The sequence below is a fragment of the Lonchura striata genome, chromosome 3 (genome assembly GCF_050655825.1).
Source record: "Lonchura striata isolate lonStrDom1 chromosome 3, ASM5065582v1, whole genome shotgun sequence".
Lineage (NCBI taxonomy): Eukaryota > Metazoa > Chordata > Aves > Passeriformes > Estrildidae > Lonchura > Lonchura striata.
The window spans coordinates 104057544-104082308 of NC_140705.1; the positions used below are offsets into that span (position 1 = coordinate 104057544).

Below are 24765 nucleotides of genomic sequence, written 5' to 3' on the forward strand. Positions count from 1 at the left end.
TCCTGATGACACACATGTCAAAAAAACCTGGGCAGGCCCAGATTGACATGAAAATCTCTTTTTGTTAAATGTCTTTTAGGACAAAACTGCCTCTGTTCTATTCAGTTGCTGGTTTTGTTAGGACCTGTGCATCACTAGGACTGCTCCCTGTTACAATATGTTAGTGTTGACAAAAGATAGATTTCACTTGCCTTCTCTGAGAACTGCCATATGTAAGTACATGTAATGGGTTTGAACAAATCATAATAAGACTGGAAACATTCGACAGTAACTACTTAATCCTGCAATGATTTTATTAATTTTGCCTTTGTTACAAAGGTAGTAAAAGTAATTGAAATGTTAATCTAGAATATTTACTAGGGCAATATGTCTACTCTATATTCAATTCATGTTGCAGTGCTGTGGGTTAAAGACAGAAGCACTATTAGAAAAATATAAAATTCTTGGATCTCTGCACTTTTGACTTAAGGGATTGAGCTGCATTAATTGTGCTTGTTTTCTGCCCACGGAGTGTAAAATGATGATCAAACAGTTGGCAAGCCTTATATGGCTCTGATATTATTGTATCTTAACAACAATGCATCTGCAAAAATAGGAATTTCTCCTGAAGATAGCTTATAGGGTAACTATTTTTGCAGGCAGTGTAGTGCAGGTGTAAAAAAGCTAGTGAGGGTGTGACCTTGGGGAGTTCTATACTTGGTGTGTTCAGATTCAGATCATGGGTTCTTTTTGTTGAGCTTGGATAGAGTTACATGAAATGTTCTTAAAATTGAGGGATATACATAGTACAAGGTGGAAAATGCTGGTGTTATTTTAAGTCTGTTTTCATGCAGCATAGAAAGTGACACAGCGTTTTGGATATTGTCCTGAGAAAAAAAGCCAAGAAATTCTGTTTTTAAATCCTGATACTGACGCTTATTCATAGCTAGAAAGGATGAGGTAGCTCCCGAGGCACAGTTACTCTACTTTTCCTGGAGCATCACTAATTCCCCCGTAGTTACTGTATTTTCAAAATGTTGAAACAATTCTTATATTATGAAGGTTAAACAATTATTGAAGACTGAGTATTGAAGAAATTACATACTTTTAAATAGGGCTCAGTATTTAGTAACCTATCAGATAGCTGGCCCCTGCTCCCTCTGCCTTGCGACAATTTTGTAATTTGTTTTAATGAAAGTAGAATGACCTCCAGAGTTTCTACAATTTTCACCCACATTTTATTTGAAGACTGCAATGCCTGTTCTAAATGACTCTTTGTGTTGTCTCCAACTCCAGCTCCATGTAACACTTTTAGTCCTGTGATGATTCAGGAGACAAAACAGCTACTTAAACCATAAGATGTTTTAGCATTTGAGATATTTTATCCTGTATCCAAATTCCAGCATTATGTCAGATTTTCTCTACTTTCATCGCTCATTATCCACTATTCAAAAAGAAAGCCAGTGGTTCCATCAGCTGAGTACTTTAGTATATAAATGTGATCAAAGTGAAATCATGACAAATAAACAGCATAAGAAAAGCATAATTGTACAATTGCAGGCAGAATAATCAAACGTGCACCCACTTACTCTATTTGGACTGGAGAGAACTATTGTTTTATAAGAATAATTTCCTGGTTATGGGAAAATAAACTTAAAATTTCTAGCATAACTCTTAATCTGAAAATTTAAGGGAATTTAGAGCTGCATGTGAAATTTTTGGTTAAGACCCAGATCTGGGGAAAGTAGAAATTTTGATGAAGTAAGTCATGATAAAATGATGACATATAAGTCTGTGAGATAAATGGTGCAATAAATCTGTGAGGGTCTGCCAAGTGAGATGATTTTTGTTTATGCTGTTCCAGTAATCTGTTCTGTGTGCACACTTGTGTCAATTCTCAGACAGGTGCTCAGGTGCTGAGCTGCCTGTCTCATTATTCTGGGTGGATATGGAGGTTACTGGAAGTTGCACCAGTTCTCTGCATATGCGAATAGGCAATGTTGCATACCACTCTTCCACATCCCTGACCTGATGGCTTCACTTCAGGAGTGGGGAAAAGCAGGAGTGGCCTCTGTGGTGCTACAGCAGTGGTGCCTGTAGCCTGGTTCTGAGCCCCATTGGCATTTTGGGTGGTTTGTAGCTCTTGCTCACTCTTGTCTATCCCCAGCTCACTCCAAACAGCTGGATTCTGGCTTTGCACTCTCACACAAGGGCTTCTCTCAAACCTCAGCTCTTGGGAGAATGAAGAGAGAACATGGTCCAGGTTTCCTAACATGCTGGAGCCCCACACACAGGTAGGCAGGACTTTATGTGACCTAGCCTTGCTGATGGACACAGGGCTATGCAGGATATAGCTCCCTTCCCAGTGCAGACATCCAGATACATTTTAGTGGGAATTCCTCACCGTTGCCACAGAAACTCATAGGGCTACAGCAGTACTTAAAAATTCAGGGTTGCTCAAACCTCTGGGACAGAATTTGGTCTGTACCGAGTAAATTGTATTGAATTTCGAATCTGTTGTTGACTTCCAGTTAAATCAACAATTATGAATGAGTAACAATTAAATACATTGCTTGCTAACTGCACAGAAGATGTATGTGCTCTATTAAATCTCAATCTGTTATTTTTGTCCTTTGGTTAATAAATATAATAAACATGCCCAACCTAAATACATTACTGCAGGATGCTAATATACTGAGGATATTGAATGTAATAGTTGTCCTGGAGAAATCATCCAACAGAACAAATAAGAAGATACACAAACAATTTTATATGATTTGATGTGATTATTCTGTCTTAAATTTCTAAGGACAAAAATTATCACTCTAATTACTTTCTCAGAAGTCCTAAACAGCAAGATGGAGGAACAAAGGATAACCACCAGAATCACAGACCAGTAACAGACTTAGACCATCTATAGTGAATTTCACTGTAGTTTCGTTTAAACAGCTGGTTGTGCAGCATGTGCACACCTAAGGGAGTCTTACTAGGAGAAGTAAAAATAGTAATGAATAACATATTTGTGCTTTATAAAAGTATATATTAATGAATATAATTTATCTGACCTTGGTGAAGTTTATCTGTTAGAAGACTTCTCATCTTTTATGAAAAATGTATTTTCTGAGAAATAAATAATTTATTTCAGAGCAAGCCAGCTACATATTTTCAGTGAAACAAACAAAATTCCCAGATTCAGAGCTTTCAAGCACACAAGAATGTTGAACTAATCACTCAGTATTATTTTGTGTTCTTTTATAAAGGTTTCAACACTGCAATTTAAATCAGCGGGCTACCTGTTCAACATGATTTTCAGAGAGATTCCAGCTGAGCCCTGATCTGTAAAAGTATATACTTTAAAAAGGTTCTCATTTTTGTAAGTGCAAGTACTCAAGGATTGAATGAAAGAGTGAAATCAAGGTGTGTGTGAAGGCCTATTTTTAGTTTTGCATTTCCATAGCTGAGTTGGTTACAAATAGGATGTGTGAACTCTGGAGTGAGAATTGAAATGCAGACCACAACCACGTATTGCTTGAAATAGCACATGGTTAAATAGATATTGATACTTTTACTTCTGCATGAACAATGCTCTGTGGATTTCTTCAATAAGTAAAGAACCCCAGGAAATTGATGCTTTGAACCTTCGGAGTCTTTACACATCCTTGCAAGACCAGTGCAAGAAATCCACTTATTCTTTCTGTCATTTTTCTGTTATCAATCATGTAATTCATATCAAAAGAGTTGAATCAGAACCTCTTATACATATACATGGAGCTCTGAAACCAGCTGCCTTGAAATTTAAAGTTGTTCTTTGCAGGGAATAGCTCTAGTCTTGTCTGTGTTGAAGATATTCCAATATAAGTAGTATTTCTTGAGTTTTCCAGTGGTTTTCCCTAAACTTGACAGGCTCAGTTGGTTTTAGGGTTTTAGGCTGTCATTTTGCCCCATTTCCAAAATGTGACTGAAAGAGGCCTGTACTTTAATCTCCATGTGACTGCTGGATTTTTATGTTCCAAACACCCACCATCCTAACTGCATATATCTGAAAGATGTTCTATATCTTCCTGCAAATACCCATAGATGTTCACAAATAGTCATTTTGAGGAATGATGCTCTTTTTAATACCAACAACCAATATGTGCCAAATAACTTAGTTACTCCTTACCTGTGCACTTGTATTGGTAAAAAACTGTATCATGCAGAATTGCAGAGAAATGTAGAGGAGTCCTTGTGTGGCCTCATATCACTTTAAGTTTACTGCTTGAAGGCTGTGCATCAAAGCATTTTGTGCATCATTAGCTTGTTCCTTGCCAGATGACGTGGTACCCACACAAATATTACCATCTGGTAACTTCTGCTTAAAGCAGCTGTTGTCAGAATATTCCAGAATTTTAATCAGTTTCTAGATTTCTAAATGCCCAAGTCAAGATACCTTAGATCTCCCTGCTGGAAGAAGATCTTCTTGGATGACAGGGCTGCACTACAGTGTGCTGATCTCCTCCTTGAGCTGTGTCCATGAACAAAAGTCACGTACCAGGTGTAAGTCCTTAGATGGCAATTGACTTGCTCTAGGATAACTTCCTGTGGGAACATCCTCCAGGTCATACTGAAAGAAGTAAGGACTGCAGAACGCACGAGAACAAGAGCTGTCTGTCAAATTGTGATGGTCTAAAAGTTGCTTTGTCTCTTGAGTTTTAAGATAGGATGCAACAGAAAGTGTGTTGTTTATTTCTGTGTGATGCTTCTTGATGACTGTGCATTGATAAAAACAGCTACTTTTAGGTTTTGGGATATTTGGGTCAGATAAAAATAAAACACCTTTTAGCCTGGGCTAAAAGGGAAAGGCATCTTCTATACAGCTTTGCAAATGGGGAAATCCTGAAGAACAAATATTCAATGTGGGTTTTTTTCACAGGGATTTATCTGTAATTTCAGAAGGACACAGTAATGGGAAGATATTGATCAAAAAATTGGCAAAAATTGCTGACATATAACAGTTGTGAAAACTTATCCTACATTTCCTTGAGTCACCATAAAGTTTACATTTTAAGACACAGGAATTACTTGTAGACATTTCTGTGTAATATTGTAGCAAGGGTTAGTATTGATTTAGCTACAGACACTGGATGTAGTTTTTTACCAACACAAAGGTGGATTTTTGTCCAGTGAATTCTATTTTTCAGCCAGTGGACTTTTGTCATTAATGCATCATGTAATTAGTATGACCCATAGTTGTAATTGTAGCAAACAATTATGTGTCTGAAAATTATGATTCCTTCTAGGAATTTTTGCAGAAGAGAAAAATGGGAGAATTATCACTATAACAGAGGGTAAAATGAAGTCCCCTACAGAAGAATTTCATTGTGATGGGATTTCTATGAAACAGCAGAATGTAGGTAAAAAGTCAGTGGATACTTTAAAAGTTTAGCATAAAAGAGTTCAAATATAAATTCTCCATCATCTGATTTTACTAGTTACCAAGACAAACAAACAAAACCATGCCCTCCCAACCCCCTCCATAATTCTGTAATATTTTATTTCCCTGAAACTTAAAAATTTGTGTGCTATTGTTTTTCACATCCCCTTCTTATACTGATCAAAATTTGTGTTCATATTTGCCATGCAGCCCTTAAAAAAAAATAAAAAACACCAGCTGCAAAGACTGGGCTTCTCTTCTAGAAAGTGCAGATACCAGTGTTGCTCCTGAGGAATGCTCTTTGAAAATGTTTTCCAGAGTAGACACTGGTGTATACAGATATTACAAAGAGAAAGAAGTGTTTTACTGTGGTTCTTATGTTCTGCAGATTCTCAAAGCTCTCCTTTCCTGCTGAATTCTTATTAATTTTTTCCATGTTTGTGGCAGATGAAGTTGTGTGGAATTAAGTCTGTCTGTCCCACGGAGTTAGGAAAACGTGGAGTATTTGCCTCAGCAATGGCACAGAGTTGCAGAGAGGTGGTTGGTGTCTTCTGCCATTGGCAATGTGCATTTTCTATTTGTGGTGAACTTCCTGCTCAGTTCTGGCAGAGTGCCGGGATACCCTTTCACCTGACACTGCCACTTCTCAGGTGATTAAGGGACTGCATCTCCTAGTTTTTCACAGTTATTGTCGCTGGTTTGCTTCATGTCAGAGCACAAGTCAAGAGCAAACCACATTTGTTCTGTGTTAAATGGCTGCACAGAAATAGCACAGGAGATTAATTTGGATGAATATGCTGAAGCAGAGTATATATGAGGACATATACTTCCTGCATTCCACTCACTCATGTTTAATGCATATCTTTTATTTTGTATGCATATCAGTCCAGGCAAGAGAGTGGGTTTCTGCAAAGCACTTTGTTTTTCCTTTTCCCTGGTTCCTGTGAAGGCAGAGACATGCTCGAGGCACCCACACTCTTTCATGCATATCTACTGCTGTTCATCAATCAGAGAGCCACAGTCAGATCACCAAGGCACTTTGCAACCTTTGTCATGCGTGGTTGCTGGTGGGTTTTTTTTTCCCCCCTTCCAGCATATAATTGTTCAGTCCCCACTTTATTATAGATTTAATAAGATGTTTTTCTCAACCATTCAAGTGCTGTAGTTAAAGTACAATTATAGCAATTATATTAAGGAAAGTTTTGAGCTGAAAAAATGTACAAAGACTTATTTTGAAATGAGGTAATATTAGCAACAAAAATGACATGAAGCTTGGAATTTGACCAAGATAGAGCAGATTAAAGAAGACTAGCTTTTGTACCATGATATTTTTTGAAGATCATAGATGTGTTGAAAGAACTGGGAGTATTACAACAATGCTGATTTGGAAGAGACAAAGGAATTAGATTGTTTTGTTCTCACACTTGACTAGATCAAGAGTGATTCCATTCAAGCAAATATAATTCTGCCAATAGAAAACCAAATTAAGTAGGAGGAGAAATGACTTAGAGAATCCTTTGAAAATGTTATGCACAAGTCAACTCTGACATTTTCTAATTACTCTCTTGAAAAAAAATCAAAACAAAAATTACTCGTCTTTGTTTACTTTTGTGCCCTAAACAACACAGGAAAGTGTGGATGACAAATGTCATTTCAGTATGAATTACACATGCATGTACTCTACTGGTACAGAAATAATGACACTTTGTAGGGCATTCTGTTGCTTCCTACTCCTCCAGTTTGACAGATTAAACTTCAGAATAAATAGTCATCAGGAAAAAGGGAGCCTGCAAAGCCATAGCATTTCATCAGTACTTGGCTTCCCTTAACAGAACTCTCCATAGGCAGAACACAAACAGCAAGCTGTACATCTTGAGAACCATCTGAAATGATTGAATTTCTGCTTGCTACACCAGCAGTGGTCTGCCTTGGCATTTGTAGCAGACCATGACAATAGTCTGATTTTATCAAGCCTCCTTGTGCAACACTCGTATTTCTATGACTTTTAGAGAATGTAGGGACATATGACTTTCTGAATAATTTTTGACTATTGACTGATCAGGTCAGATATTCTGCTTTCTACATGGCCATGACCTATACTTTACACTTGCAAATAGCAACTACTCAGATGTTGCCAGTTTAAAGACAGAAAGTAATTTCTGTCTGCTCCTGTCACAGCTTCAAGAATTTAAACTAATTATCCATATTCTTTAATCAATAGCTAACATTGTTTTAAAGCCAGCTCCACACCTGAACTTATATACTTCTGTTATCACAACAAAATAATGTTATAGGAGAATGCACGAGAGCAAAGCAAAGATGCATCTATTGTCTTTGAACTCCAAGTTAGAAAAATGTAAGTCCTCTTCTCCCCCTCTCTTATATAAGCATGATAATAAGATCTTAACTGAGTGTATCTCAAAAATGAGAGAAGGAGAAACTGCAGCTTGCTCTGCAACATTACTGATGGAACTATTTCTGGTACTAAATTTTGTTCAGTTGTAAATTTGTGTTGGCTTGAGACCTCAGCCACCAGCTATGGATTTAATCAATGTTTAGAGCTGGATGAATAATTCAGTATGATCTATTCTCTTTCAGCTTGTGAAATCCATCTTCAGGTTTCATCTCTCATGTATTTTTCCAGATACTACCTGAATCCTTTGAAAGTTGTTCTTGTCTCCCATTAGGAAAATGGTTCAAATAACATGAGCAGTCTCTCAAGTGCTACAAGGAGTTCTGCTAAACAGCAACAAATAAAAAATGTTGTGCAAGAGCAAACCTGCAAAATTCGGCCCTGGTGTTTTAGTCTCTGAGTTAAATGGGAACATAGGTGATATTCTAACATGGGTGAAGTGAATGGCACAGTTCCCATGGACTTGTAAAAGAGACTGGTTTCAGATTAGGTCCCAGTGAAAATGTGAAATTCAGAGTTGTGAACACAGTTTTGAAATGTGTTTTCCATGTTCAGCTCTATGGAACATCTCTTGTTGGTTTAAAGAAAGAGAATACAAAGATAACTGCAATTGTTGAATTGTAAAAATTTGTACAAATGCTTATTCAAACTCTTTTATGTAAGTTTTACGCAGAAAAATTCAGGTTGGCATGATTGAAATATGACATTATTATATTAAAGAGGTCAGGTTAAGTTTTCTATTTTGAATGACCTGGTGTGAAATAATAGTAGATGATTCATTCCCCCATCCAAAAGCATGGCCTGACTTCATAGATAGAATATAAACTTGGCAGAAAATACTGAGATTTAGGGGTAGGGATAGTAATTTTCAAATTTATAATGTTTTTGCTGGGGAAGCTGTTCTGTATTAGTCCTATGCCTGACTAAATGACCATCCTGCATCTGATTGTCTTTGTATTTTGGGCTTCTGGCTCTTTAGACCTCCAAGGCATTATCTATTTGAGTTGACATACTTCATGTTTTTCATTCCCCATTAGTAGAAGCCAAGGTGCAGTACTCAACACAACTTATTTTTAACAGCTAAGTAATGTTTCCTTTTTTTCCTGCTTCTATGTACATTCCACCCAGAACCCACTCTTTTCAGGGAACACTTTTAGCTACTGACATCAAGAAAACAAAATTATACATTTTTAAAAGAATCAAGGTGTGACAGTTAATGGTGTTATGCTGAAATAGGCATAATGTGGTGATATCATGGGCAGCAGATTGATGTTCTTAATTATTCATTTTCATGCTTTTAGGTGCTTGTATTTTTAATGTAATGTAATTGGTATAATTTTATCACACTGTTACATTTAGTGCCTTCAGCTGGATTTAGGGATATGTGTGATGATTTGTTGTTTTCTTCTGGTAACTAGCAACATTCAGATTAAATGCAGAAACAAAATGTAAAATGACAGGTTGGTGAGAAGAAAGGTCAGAGAGCTAGAATTCCCTCATCACGGGAAAGATATAGGCTAAACAAGGTTGTCAAACAGTTTTTATCTTGCTACTTGTGTTATGACAGAGCTGCTGCAAAGATTTCCAGCAATGTGGGAAGGAGAATTTATTTCTGTTGCAAAAGTTAATGGTTGAGGCTAAGACTGGAATTGGGTTAACTGCTCCTTGTCATAAGTAGTGGCAAGGAAGTTGACTTTTGTTACTCACATTGCCTTGTTGATTGTTATTCCTCAGCGTTCTCTGGGACAGTTGAAACCCCCTTAGCTTAAAAAGGATTTGGGAGGAACAAAAGGTTTGAAAGCATCTGCAGTTTTCCTGTTCCTGACTTTGACTTGCTTTTCCAAGTTGCTACAGTCCACACAGTAGAGATGGAGTCCTCTCCTGTATTCATCCTAGCTTGTATTTTTTCCCCCCATCTCGTATGATTGTTGCTGGCCTTGAAGTGTAAATTTATTTGTCACAGGAGTGGGAGAACACCTCTGTATCCCCGTGAGACTTTTTCTTGACTGTGGAACTAACCCTGCAGGAGGAAGTAGGAACAGGATCCATTTTTGGTATGACTCTTCCCTCACCTGGTGAATTGGTGAAGAGTAAATTTCCTTCCTCAAGCTCATCAGTTAGCAGCATCTCCCTGCATTTCTGTAGGAGGAAATGCATGCTTTCAACTAGCTATTTATAGAACCCAAATATCCATAAATCCATGGAAGAACAATACGGTTTCTTATTATGGAGAGCAGCAACGTCCCTTGTCCTTTGAAATAGTTTGGGTACAGATTTAAACTGATTCACATTTTAGCAGTAATTCTCTATACTTTGTATAGAAATGGCTGGGAATATTTCTGTTTACTCCTTTTGTCTGCTGGCCAGAAGATTATGTTTCAGATCATGACCTGAAAATATCTAATGACTTTTGTTTCAGTGCAATGAAGAACACTTTGATTTTCACGGATGCTAGTTTGGATTTAGCAGCTCAGTACTTATTAATCTTTCAGACCATTAAATCTGACATATGTACTCCATGGGAAATAGAAATAATTTTGTTCCTCGTGGTTATGAAATCATTAGAAAGGATGAGGTACATCTGTAATGGATGTCCATTAATATAATTATTGTATTTAATAATAGGCAACCTGCAGGCTTGGATTTTCTTAATGCTGTTACTGAGAGAATTACTAATACTGACCTTTCCAAAGGACCATGGAGCTTTTGTCTTCCTTCAGATGAAGGGGTCTTCACAGCACCCCCACCACTTGGAATACACTGCCCAGCAGCACTGAAAGAGAAATATAGTTATTAGCCAGGCTCTTAGTTCAACCCATTTATGTGTTGATGCTTCTTGGGTAAGATTTTTCACCTCCCTACTACAGCAATGTAGATTTGAGACATATACCAGAAATTCTGAGTGGGTGGTGGGGATGTGAACAACTTAGGAAGCCAGTCTTGCTCCAGAGATGCTACTTGGATGGCAGTCAGACTCATCAGAAAGGCTCATTACAATTTCCTAATGTCACATTGCCATCATCCAACACAACAGCTTAATTGAATGCAAACGACATGTGTGAAATGTTTGAGTGTCTGGCATCACCTATTTTATGTATAAATATTTAAATATTATCTTATGGGGTATTGTTTTTTCTAACATGCAGCTCTGCTTTTCTAAGATAGAGCAGCCATCCATCTGCCTCAAATATACAAAACCACCAATTTTTCTGTAACTGAAATGTACTCTTGTATAATTGAAACAAAGTTTTAGTCAGTTTCTGAAAAGTAAAGTAAATAACTCCATTTTCATGCTGGGAATATGGATTTATGCTGTCTCTTTCTAGTGATACAGTCTCACAGTCTTCAAATTAATCCTGGCTCCACAGATCTGTTGGGCATAGCAAGTTACTGCAGATCTAGCTGCAGACAGCATCCATCTGATTCTGTTCATCCAGCAGGAACAGAATCCAGCTTTCAAAATCCATCCTTGGCTGTGCTGAAACTGGGAGTTTATGAGCATGCATGAAGAGATCATCTGCTTAGGGATGGCTGTTTCTCACTTCTTTGGAGGAGGATGATCTTACAAGAAAAAAAAAAGAATGCAGTAAATAGTTGAAAGCTGTGCCAAAATTAAAACAGGACAGAATTGGATTTTTGGTTACCAAATTTCTCTTTTTGTACTCCATTCTCTCCTCTAAATTGTCAGCCTTTTCATGAGCACTCGTTCCTTCCCCTGACTGTTGGCTAAGAGGCCATATCTGAGGCTGCTGCAATATCATTCATGATGAGAGTGCTTTTCTTAGAAACACAAGTTGTCATACTCCTATCCTCCCCTAAAAGCCAAATACACTCTCATGCCACACTGTTCATGTAAAATGGCTGGAACAGTTCATTTTTCCTTCCCAGACTTTAATGGCCAAAGCATAAATATTAATTTAACAGCAACCTGGTAACTGCCATTAACTTACCTCACGGTTACATAGATTTTTTTCCACGGAGACATGGGGATCTCTTATTCTTGGGGGGAACTCCAGCTTAGTAAGGTGAGTAGGATGATGTTAATTGCACAGTTTTCCTGATTTCGTTAGACTTCAACCTTTCTGAGTCATCTGTTGTTTCCTTTTTCCCTTGTGAAGTAATGAGTCTGTATTTTCCTTAGTTTTTCACTGAATTTTGAAGTATTAATTGAACCTCGCCTTGGTTGCTTTTTTTCCCCTATCAATCATTGCTTTCAAAACTAATTTTGCTTCTTAGTCTTTCTGATTCTGTTATTCTATTCTAGTGCTATTCCCTCATATTCATTCTTGTGCTTTTTTCCCATATCCATACTTTGACCTGTGTCTTTCTTACATTTTTTGCAGGATTCATAATCTTAAATATTCATAAATATTTAAATTAAGAAAGAGAAATTTTATTAAGATGATATTAATTTCTTTTACACCTTTCATGACAAGTAATTCTGGATATTACTCTTCATAAAAAATAGTCAGTCACATAAATACTTGTAGTCATTTGGATTTTTTAAATTATTGTCACACTGAATGAAAATAAATTTCTCTTTAGTTTTGGGTTCATCACCTTTTACTTTCACTGAAGCTGTGGTTTTGTGTCAGTATAATATGTAATATGAAAATACAAAAAATATTCCTATTGTTTAATAATACTTCTTGTGCCAACAGGTGCATATAGATATCTATGCCTTTAAAAATGTGATTTTGCATCTAAAATTCACAATTTGTTTCCTGTGGATGTGTTTCTTCTTCCTTACATAAAAAAAAAAATTCATCATTGCACATACTTTAATTGTACCTGAAATCAGTGGTGCATAGGTTCAAACCTTTATCCTCCAACAGCTTCAGTAGATCAGAATTTTGTAGGGATTGCATGACTTTTCTGCAATTGCAGTGCAATTGAGGGACTGAAGAATTATGCTGGAGCAGTTTTAACCCTAATTCTTCCAGTTCTGCCACAGTCAAGGTACCTTATTTTGTCCAAGGATTTTTACAATATTGCCTCAATAAAATGAGGTTGCAGAAGCATTATTAGAGAATTAGATGATTGATTATTTAGGATCCATATGCCATTGAGAGAAGACAATTTTTTATTTAGAAAATTAGTTTACATTTCTAACTCTAAAGAGTTTTATGTGGGAATTTTCCAAAGTGCTCTTTGTAATTGATTTCTAAAGGAATTAAATTCATCTGATAAGATTAGATAAGAAAAATACTTTCTTTGAATATTTTATTCATGACATAATAATGTCACTCTTTCAGTGGTGAAGTTTAGCCCTATAAATGGCATATCTGGTATGAATAGATAAAAACAATGCACTTTTAGGCAGTGCATTGCACTTCACAGGGCAATATAGCTGATGCCTTTATTTAAATAAGGAAAGCACTTGTCATTTCAACGAAGACAGTCACAGATTCAATCGGAGAGTGCACTCCTGGTTTGTTTACCCACGCTCATTTAGGGCTTGCTTGCTGAAATGCTAAACTTGCCCATTTCAAGGGTTAGCAGGTTTACAGCCTGCCTGTGGGGACAATTTTCAGGCATTGTGGCTGATGTGAGAAGTAATAGAAGAGAAGAGGCAGCAAACAACAACTCACTAAAAGCTGATTCACTGTAAGGCAGCATGCGAGTCCCACAAACTGAGTTTAGTTAAAATCAACACCTGCAGTTCAGCTGGTTTTGGTCAAGAGGAAAATGACATAACTTCAGGCACAAGAGAGAGAGGAAGACATTGTTGTATAGGAAGATGTTTCAGGTCTGATTATTGGGTTTTTATCCCCTTGACAAGGACTAAGTGCAGTCATGGGATGAAACTTTGAGGGAGCAACTTTCCCGTGTGGTCAGGTGTCTCTGTGCACTGGCTTTGAACCTGGGCTGTGTTTGGAATTGGCCCATTTTCTAAGATACTAGGCACGGAGGCCAGTTCCCCCAGATGATGAAGTAAGTGGATGTATTTAACGTAGTACTTTCAGTACTTGTGGGACATTCAAGTGTTTCCTCTCTCTTTTTTCCATGTTTTAGGTGTGAGGAAAGCATCTGAACTTTGCTGAACTTTGTTAGCAGTAAAGTCTTTTATTACCCTCTTCAGAGAAGGGCAATTTGAGTAATTGGTTTTATTTGTTACAATATGTCAACAGGTTTATACCTCATGGTAGAAGGCAGAAACTTTGAACGCTGTCTTCTATTAGCTGATAGAGCACAGTAAAAATTTCTCTGGTACATTAGAGAAAATGGTTCTGGGGTTAATTCCAAGGTTGGGTGTAGGCTCTCAGTTTGTGGTAATTGGGAGTTGGGCTGTGGCTGAACTTCATTCCTGATGGGCTCCAGCTGTGAGAAGCAGGTGAGCAGCATTGAAGGGAATGAGCCAGGGAGTGCCCAGGGGCACTGAGCATCACCAAAGGGAGCAGAGGGCACACAGGGGCACTGCATGAACATGAGGGGTATAAAAGGTTGGGCTGAAGAACCAGGAGGGTGGATGCTTGATGCCTTCTGGTGTGTTATTATGTTGTGTGGGTTGATGCTGTCTGGAATTGTATGAAGCTATGCTGTGTGTGGTGGCTGTCTCAGCTGTGCTGAGTGCTGTGGCTCCAAATCCTGGATTGCTGTGTGTGTGCATTGTGTGTGGTTGTGGCACACCCATCGAAATTGACTGTATTTGCATGTGCTAAAATTCTGCCAAGAGGAACGTGGAATTCATTCATGGAGTTTTTGATGGAAAAAGAGACAGGTAAAATAATTTTGAGGGGTGAATAATGTTCTTGAACTCTGCTGAAATGCATAATTTAGGCTTTTGGGGGGATATATTCACAGCTGCAAATTGCAATCAGAACAGGAAAAAAATATAGATAAATTGACAAAAATACAGACTAAAGAGAAAAAAAAGCCAAGACATTTTCATAAAGTAGATAAACTCATGAAACTAATTTTTGGGCTTTTTCTAAGCATAATTTTCTCTATCTGAGGTGAAAATCTTCTGGACTATCTAAGTGTATTCTGCAAATGGGACTAAAGAGATCCTGAAAAAAGGTTTTTGTTGACAGGATTGGAGAGAAAAGACTAGGAAAAATAAAGGGAGGAAATAGACAGTAAGGACAAGATTGAAATTAATATAGGATTTATTACTAGCTGTAATATTTTTTCAATTTCTAGAAAATGCAATTTATTAAAATTGAAGATCATGAAGAGACTTGATATCAGAGTTATGGCTGCATAGTCTTAGACTATGAATGAGATTTGTATTATTTAATCAAAGAAAAGATAATTTGATCTGCCCTAATTCTCAGTGGAAAACTCAGCAGAGATCCCAGTCCCTTAGGAATTCCAAGAAAATTTGTCAATTAGCCTCTTATTCATAGAGTCTAACTCTTCTCCTACTCTGTATTTGCATGTGGAGATTTTCATTAACTGTCTCATATGAAGGGAACACAATTCATTCTTTCCTAATTATTGTCAGTAACCAAGTGCAGGCACACAAGATTTACAGAGAGTTGTGGCAATTGCTCACAAAACTGGGTTACACAGTTTAACAGAAATTAGACCAGGCAATCTGTGTGCTTCTGTAAGAACCAAGTGATTAAAATAGTAAAGAGACTTGATCATCTGAAATCGCTTTCATAAACATGCACACCACACAAATGAGTTTTCCTGTTGAAAAAAAAGACATGCAATCAAAACAGAATTAGAGCAGAAACACATGCTATGTGAAAAATCTGTAATGATCATTTATGTTTTCAGGCTTGCTTTGACTAACTTTGGTCATTCTTGCACTTCTAAGAACTTCATATTTCTTTTTTACCCAAAATCCCTGGGATTTGGTTTTCTGTGGTATTGATTTCAGTTGGTTCTTAGGTGGTAGCATGTACAGGTTTAATTTCAGCGAGTTAGGAGGGGGGATCAAAAGATCTGTATCACTTCAAATTAAATGGGAGCAGAGGAGCATTGTCTATCAGAACAGTTGAGTTACTTACAGAATAGTTGGGACCCTGTACTATAAATGTGCAAAAGTAGAAAGTATTCTCTAATTAAAAGTACTTCTTACACTAATGATTAGTAATAACACACAGGTAAATTTTTCTGCAAGACAGATTTTCCTTGACTTTGCATGTCCACACCCACCATAGCTATCTGGCTCTTGGTAAGAAGAAAGTTGCAAAGTCAGTAAAAAATACTACTGTGTTCCTGTTTTGTTTTTGGTCTTTACTCATACTTTCAGCTTTTAACTGAAAAAAAGCCCCACAACTAACCATCAAAGATAAAAACCAAAACCCTGCTGGTCTACAATGTTTCTCTGACTTCAGGGCCTTAAGCAAAATATTAGAGCTGCTGGTGGAAAGTTGTGAAATTTAGGTGTATGAAACTATTGAAGTATCTATTACAGGGCTCGCATATGGTGCTTTTCCTTGCTAAGAATTCTGTCACTTTGTTCTGTTTCTGGAGTCTGGGTTCAGGTTAGCAACCTGTGAAGTTAATGAGAAAAGTTCATTTTTCATTGAATAGGACTGGGAATGAGTTATCCGTGACACAGCCTTCAGAAATAGGTGCTGGTTTTTTTTCTGATTGTATTATTTTGAGTTCATCTCTTGGTCAAAAAGACTTGAATATTAAATAGTGGTTTGAAAATGAAGCATGCATAGTTGTTTGGCTGCATTTTAAAATCTCAGAGGTCAAGCTAGACTTTCTTTTGCTCATTAAGGTATTTGTTTGCTTGTGCCTGCATATATTTACAAATGGATTATATAGACTATTTGAGAGAGAAAGATGATTACAATCATTCTCTTAATCCCTCATGACATCTTCAAGTATTTAAAATGATATGTCAGATGTGTAAGAATAAGTCAATGACTGCCATATTACCACATTACTTAAAATGCTATTCTTTGTCTACTTTGTTATGTGACTGTAGTGGCAATTATATTTTCACAAATATTGTGACTGATAGACTAGAGTTTCTATGTAAGATTGCTCTGTGATATGATTTTGTATGGAATGATTGCAATGCATTATTTTCTTTTAAGGAGTTCAATGAAAATATAAGAAATATGCCTCAAATTAATGACATCTGAACTTGGCAAGTCTGTGGACAAGTGAAGGTAAGGACCTAAGTGAATCAGGATCCTTTTTCAAAATGTGTCTGATATATGCATAATATTGCAGGACATAGGAAGGGATGGGAAAGACAAATTTTAAAAAACTTAGAAGAGAGAAAACCAAATTCTAAAGATTATTATTCCCTCCTTAAAACCACTACCTCCTCATCAGCATCCTGATAAGTAAGTATTGATAGAATTGAGAAAAGATTCTTAACAGCCTATTTCGTGACTGTTCCTTAGGAAAATCATAAATAAGAAAAGGAATTGTAGTAATTCCTATCTTCCTTCTATAAGCAATGGAACAAATTTCTACTTAGAGGCACACCTGACATCCTGGGGATCATTAGCAAAAATTAGACTGCGTGCTGCATATGCTTCATGTGAATGGTGCTTAAGAAATGAAGAGTTATTAGAAAGCTAGTTTTGATTTGCTAATTTAAAGAAGGTATATTCTTTTAAAATTTCTGGAACATTTCAGGTACAATTATTCAATTGTTTGAGACCAAAATAATTTTGGTTCAGGTCTGTAGGTGCTTCTTAACATGTTGTATCAGTGACAATCTGTAAAGTACTATGAAAATTTACACCATTATAGAAATGCCATGTGTCCTAATTACTAACTTACCACCTTACCTTTATTTGTACATTTACTATTTTGGACAGGAAATACACAGAGGGAAAATAACAGTGCTTCAAAAGAGAATATGTTATGAAGAGATGACTTGTTTAGAAGACTTCTTAAACACAGCAATAAAGAAAATGCTTTATCTTAGAACAAAAGCATGGTGACTCCAGAATATTGCATCACCAAATGAGGAACCCACAAGCAAGACATAACTTTTACTGTGAGTACTGCTACTAAAAACAAATGCATTTTTAGTTAAGTTTTAACAGTATTGATCAGTCTCCATTACAGATTCTTCTGGATACGTCACCTTTATATTTTAATGTCTGTATATTCTTTCTAGAGTGTTTGTTCAACTCTGTCCTCTGATTTCAAGATTTCATTCCTTTCAAGAAAGGGAATGAAGTCCAGCAATTTAAATGAGGAAATGAGGATCAATTGGGCAAGCTTTGGTCCATATTCTTGCACTTCAGGTCATCCCATCGGCTTTTTCTGTTTAACTGTCCTATTGGTTTTTTGTGTTGGTTTTTTTTTTTTTAAATTTAAATTCTTCTGTTTCACATCTGTCTTTGTTTCCCTTCCTTCCTAGAGTTTAGGGATTTCAATTGGATTAATTTTGGCAAGTGTTGGTCCTTCTAACTGCACCACATTTCATCCTGTACCATTGGCTGTAGTCACTCTGTTTCAAATTTTCTGTATTTTTCCGTTTCCTTTTTGAATTACACTATGTCCTTTTTGGAGTGTTTGCTCAACTCTGTCCTCCAATTTCAAGATTTCAATGCAGATTAATTGGTCAAGATTTGGTACATATTCTTGGCCTTCATGTCATCCCTTTGGCTTTTCTTGTTTTCACATCATGTCTGTTTGGGTTTTTAATATTTCAGTTCTTCTGTTTCCCTTCTGTCTCTTTGTTTGCTTTTCTTCCCTGATTTTAAGGGCTTCAAGTGGAAGAACTTTGTCATGTTTTTGGCTATTTGCCTACACCCAATTTCATCTCAGTGATTGAGTAGATGTTGAACCATCTTCAGATGGTGAACTAGAAAGAAGCATTAGATAATTAAGAATTAAATTTTAGGAAATGCTGAATGATGTACTTGCCCATTTTAAATATGCATATCCTATTTTTGTTGGTGGGTTTCATTTGAAATGTCAATTTTGTAGGAATGTCTTTTCCTTCACAACTTTTGTGCATATATTTTATGTTTTCTATATGTGCATGGTATATAGGAAAATTAGACCAGTTATCCAGTATATTGTTCTTGAGAATGTTTATTTGGGAAGCTGGAGAGATCTGTAACTGTGCCCTGATCACAAATATCACTTTTATACTGTGCATATGTTACGTGTAGCAGTGTGATGATAAATTTGGAGCTTGGAAATTCAGAAACTGACGAGTAGAGTGATCTTCTTCTAGAAAATGACACTTTAAACACCTTAATGTGAATAGTTAGTATCACAGGCAGATATTGCAAGTCTTTGTGTTTTTATGTGGGAATTATCAGCAATTATGTAAGTTTGGACTGAAAAGTTTTCTCAGACACTGAGGAAATCTCAGTCAAAATCTTAGAAAGAAAAAATGCTTCTGTGCTTAGACAAATGAAACCAGAAAACCTGTTTGCAGATTTCTATCAGACAAGGGACAGTAACTTGTACTGTTGTTTCTGAATTAGAGATGAGTAATGAACTACTAGAAGGAGGAGGTGGGTTCAGAGTATTTCCCTTACTTTTCTCCTCCCTCAAAGTTTAGAAAATGTCTGCTTCTTCCAGTGTTATGTATGTGGTTTTTGTTTGTACGCAGGAATTTTCTCCTCCTGTTTTTTGTCTTCGGTCCTCACAGAGCATAAGGGTAAACACAATCTTGAGTAATAAATAATCTTGGATTTGGCATAAAGAGTTTACTGCCTTCACAGTGGAACTTTTAGTGCTGTGCAACAGAACTCTATTCTCTGATGCAGTTCTGTTGATTGCAGAGTTTTGTGTCTTCTTTTGCATCACGGTCTGCTGTTCAACATTTCTGAAAGTGAACTAGAATTTGTCTTTCTTTTAGATGTTTAATCATGCTGAAGTGATGCCTTCCAAAATACTTAACCCTCCTCACTGAAGGATCACTTCTCCCTGAAAGAATAGAACTGTAACCTTAGACTAATTTTACTGGTTTATGTTTGTACCAGAGAGGTGGATGTTCAGATTGGAGTTACTGATTTAAAAAGTCCCAGCCTGCTGTTGATATCCACTTGTTATACTTCCTTTCCTGCTCTGTTATCTTCAAGTTATCATTGGTTACATACTTGTCTCTAGATTTAGTTTAATGCTGCTTTCTCAAGCAATGCCGGAGGCTTTAGATAACCTGTCAATCATGAGCATTAAAGATGAAGAAGGAGCAGTTTTACTTCTTCAGGCAGATAATGCACTCAGTCATTCATTTTTAAATACTGAAAGAAAATGCCATCACCATGTTGTTTTCTATCAGGTTTTTCCCTGTGATCAGTTTTTTCCCCATGATTCTGGAAAGTATGGAAAACAGCTGAGGTAAGTTATAGTGAGCTACCAAGATTGTTGTAGCATCCAAGTGTAGCTGTTCCGCTGCTTGAGGCACCACTATAAAATCATGACAAATGAAGAATTTGCAAAGTCTAAAGGAGACCTTAGGCAGGTTGAATGTAATTACATGGCTAGAATTGAAGTAAGGCCTCAGGCCACCTGGGAAGGAAAGTGTTGCTCACTGTTAGTAGGGTGCCAGGCAGGAATTGTATTTATTTACTAGATAGAGTAATCTACAGTGCAGCCATAATTTAGGTTGATAGAGTACTAAAGAGAAAAACATACTGTGTGAGTAATTTCCAACCTAGTAATGAAGCATAATGGAATAGAGCCATCATGCTGTATTATGCAATCTGCATTTTATAGACTGTATGAATATAAATTCAGTTATTTGCTGCCTATTGGGAGAAATTGCACCAACTTAATGTTCAAAACCAAGAAGTATTTTTCAAAAGTAAAGGGAAGGCAGTAGCAACTCTCTTCTCTGAAATGGAAATGTCATATAGGAATTTGGATTAGAACATAGGCCCATTCTGTAGAACACAGGCCTATTCTGTATCATATCTGTGGCAATAAATCTATTGGAAAATATTGGAATATATCTCAAAAGAAAGTTGCACCATAGGAATGTGGGTGTAAATACCATAAAACCTTTTAAATACAAAAAACAAAACATAATGCAAACAAGCCAACAAGGTCAGATGGGATTTGAAGGTTGTGTGTCATGAACATTTAATATGTACATTCTTAGGCTTATTGATGCTATTTTAGTGTTTACATGACAGTTGTTTCCAGAAAAGACATATTCTAAAATGAGAAATGTGAACCAAGAATAGAAATAAGGAAAAATCATAAACAGTCTAATAGCACAAACTGCAACTCAACATCTTTAAGGATGATGGAGAAGCTGAGATAAAAGTCTTTAAGGAGAACAAAGAAAAAATATTTCTTTTACTTCTAAATGCCTTAGAAAAAGTTATTCTTTTGGAAAATGGAGGAGAAAAAGACTGCCCCAGGACTGGCAGTCATTCTAATTGTTCACCTTGCAAATATTTTATTGAACATCCTAGATCATGCTCCACCCAAATGAAGGATGTTTTGTTCCTGTAGTCTCTGCTTCAATTGTCTTCAACTTTTCTAGTTTTCTATATTAAAGAGCTGCATCAATACATAAAGCCATGCATTTGTCAGCCCCCTACAGCTGTACTTAGTTTTCAAAGATTATTTAAATTTATGTATGCTTAGTATGTGTGTTTGATGTTTCTCTTGGGCCTTGGTGAGAATTCCACTTGGTCAAGATCTTGAATTTGGAAGTATATCAAGTGTGGGAACAGGAGAAAGCTGAAAAATGTCTGGAAGAAGCTAATGTGTCAGGGTTTGGAAAAGATTGAGCAAAAAACCAGATGGAAATTAGTTCCCAATACCTGTCAAATATGAAATCAAAAAGGTCTGTACTACAGACAAAGCATGTTTGAGGATTTGAGAGGCATCATGTTGAGATTAAGCAGACTTTTCACACTTTTATTTTAATATGATTGATTGACACAGATAAAATAGATGGTAGTTTAACTTTCTTGTTTTTATAACCACTTCCCTTCTAAACTAATCTGCAATTAAAAGGGTGGATTTACTTCCTACACCCACTTTTGGAAGAGAAAGGAACCACTCTCTCCTGGTAGGCAAATTGACATAACATTCAACACTGTATAAGGCTGAAATCTTCAGTATGATGTGGTAAGCCACAAAATAACATGAAGATAAATACCTTTTTGGCTTCCTTCCACTGTTTTATTTATTGCATCCTTCTTTATTTTTCACTGGTGGAGAGGAAAAAGAAGTACATAATTTAAAGTAGTTATGACCACTTTTAAGCAGTTTCAAGTTTGAGACAATGCTTTCTACATGAAGCATTGCAGTTAATGCATAGAGTTGTCCATCTATAATTTTCTGACTTGCTCAAAGAGAGCCTGTCTTTCTGAAAGGTGGTCAGAGTGAGATGGGAGAGTGTTATTTTTATTGCTGCTGTATTTCCTGTAAAGATAAAATGCATGTTCACAGTGCAATGTAATAATCTGTAGTCCAGGTTTCCACAGCACAATTTTGCTTGGTATTTTTTTGCTTCCTCTTTCATAGCCTCAAGAATTTAGGCCAGGAGCTAAGAATTCTTTTGTTAACTGTTCTGCCAGCTCATGTTGACTAATAAAAGCCAAAAAGTTTGGGCAGGATTTGTTTCATGTTCATATAAACAATCCAAAATCTTTGGGCAAAATTGTCCAATGTGATTTGTCATAATAAGTACCGAGTGAAAATTGCCTGTGACTTTTGAATTTTGGCCTTCAAAAGCATTGCTGCATTGGCATTCTCCTAAACCAAAATCAGTGGTAACAGCTGCAGGACACCAGCCTACTTTCAGTGCTCAGGTTCAGGTCCAGTGCTTTGGTAGGAGATGGAGTTTGGCTTTATTTGGTCACTGTTTATTGTTTGGAATAGCATGAGCAGGAGTGAGTGGAGTAAGTGGATGTGCTGTTCTCTGTAAATGACTGTAACTGTGATAGACAAAGTGCTGCAGGTGTGTGAGGATTATAGTGTCAAAGCAAGGGGTTCTGGTGGTGGGAGCAAGGTGTCCCAATGCACCAGCAGTGGCTGTGATGTTCCTTATAAATTCTCATCAGACTGAGCAAAGACATTGGAACGTGTGTCTGGGAGCTCTTGTACTTTGTTGTGCAATTGCCATAACTCCAGCCCCCAGCCTGCTGTTTAAACACAAAAGGTGTTTCCTCCCTGGCTCTTAATTTCTACAGTAGACTTCCAGAAGCCCTTGGATTTTGTACAGTACACTTCAATAAGCTCTCAAGTCCCACAGTAACCTTCTCAGAGGTGCTGGCTCACAAGCCACAACACTGCCACAGTCTCCCCACTCCCACAACCAACTTCAGTATGGAGCATGGGGTAGGATGACAGCCATGTGTGGCCCAGGCAAAGCAAAAGAGGAGAGAAATAAAGACAGAAGAGGGAGAAAGAGCAAAGACTGTCAGCAGTCCTTAGATCCAATATTGATCCTGCCGTGTCAATGGTCCAGAGCTGGGGTTGCGAGGCAGGAGTGAAAGAGAGCGAGGGGGGCCCAATCCCCTTTCCTTTGCACACCTTGTATGCAACCTAGATAATTTATGCATTTTATTCACCTGTACAAAGCCAGCCCTTCGAGCCCTCCTCCAGGAAGGGAGCTGAGGGGGTGGATTGAGCAAAGGTCCCAGGATGAGCAGTCTCAGGGCAGGGTTGCACCATCTCTGTGGGACCCCCTCCTTCCATTACATATTTCCTGACACAACAGTCAGAAGGTTTGACCCAAAATACACTTATTTCTGGTTCTTTCCACAAGGTGAGTGGCCCAGAACCAGTGGTGACAAGGCTGTGACATTTAGCGCTCAGCCTGTATAGTTTGGGGAAAAAGAGAGAAGAACCAAGTACTTATCTAGGCAAACTAATCTGGGTTGTCAAAAAGAGACAGAGCTTTCTGCAGGGAGCTTTTAAACTCCTGCCTCTGTCAAACTACACCAAATCGACCTTTGTACAACTCTCTAACTTTTGACTCCTGTATACTCTCTGTGCTTAAGGTAAAGCAACTCCACTTCAGTAAAATAAGAGAAAATTGTGGCAGAAAATATCTGGATTTTTTACTTTAATATTTTTCTGGCTTTTTCCTTTAATCTTTTGTGCTGAAATGCTGATAATTTACAGAGCATCATTAGCAGTAAGCTTTTTTCTTTATTATGGTTTTTATTATTTTCTTTATTAAGGTTTCCTTTTCTTTAATAAGGCTTCTGTTTTTTTAAAACAGCATTCCAAAAGGAAGACTGTATTTTAATTCTCAAAATAAATCCATTGCATTGCAGGGACAGTGCAATCTAAGTAATCAATGGTTTTATTTTCTTTTTTGAAGAAAATAAAACACATTTTTGTGTTCTATGTTATGTAACACTGAAAGAGGTTTTAATAATTGCAGTCTAAAATATGCTTTAACACTTATCCAGCTAGAATCTGGACTCTGAACAATAAAGACAGGTTGTTCTTAGACATAAAAGCAAAATTCCTTTATCAGTCAATAACATTTCAAGCAGAAATCCATTTTCAGGACTACATTTACTTCAGGAAAAATATGCAACTAAAAAGAAAACTCTGCATGCACAAAGCAGAAAAAACATTAAATTGCCAACTAATGAGCTTGAAGGATCAAATTTTGCAAATTTCAAGTTAAAACGAGTTGAAAAAAAATCCCAAGTATGTTTTTAAAAAGAAAAAGAACATCAGTCTTTTGCTCCACAACTCCTAAAAATGCTTTAACTAATGTTAAACTTAAAAGGAAGATGTTTTTACCCCTATCTAGCATACATAATAAATTCCAAGGTACATGGAGTACCTATTTTTTTTTTTCTTGAATTAATGATAACACTGCAGAGCTGCTTTATTTTCCTGAAAGAATAGTCTCTTTGTAACAGACAACTTCACATTTTGTGGCCAGGGGCCACAAAGTTGCACTTCTATGCAGCTTGTTTTAAGTGGGGAGTCACAGCTTCAATTCTGGTTTAGGAAATAATGGATTTACAAACGAGTGACAATGGCAAAAGTCTGTTTTGCAGTCTGCTTCCAGCAGACAGGAAATGTGCTCTGGAAATATGTTGTCTATGTATGGCTGTGCTCTAGAAGTGTGCCC

General features: G+C 36.9%; 1 protein-coding gene across 5 annotated transcripts in view; it reads left to right on the top strand.

Moving 5' to 3' along the window:
• KCNK2 (potassium two pore domain channel subfamily K member 2) overlaps window positions 1–24765 on the top strand; it is a 129759-nt gene that overhangs the window by 5710 nt on the left and 99284 nt on the right. For 3 of the 5 annotated variants that reach the window (XR_014954022.1, XM_085576071.1, XM_085576070.1), the window contains exons 2-3: window positions 16814–16888; window positions 17552–17733. Coding sequence is in view for 4 of the 5 variants with exons in the window: in XM_085576071.1 (XP_085432197.1) it covers window positions 17700–17733 (34 nt within the window). In the remaining variant the exon portion in view is untranslated. Of the gene's footprint in view, window positions 1–10319; window positions 11831–12946; window positions 14527–16813; window positions 16889–17551; window positions 17734–24765 lie in introns of those variants that run through there. The other 2 variants (XM_021547591.3, XM_085576072.1) reach the window with 2 other exon arrangements.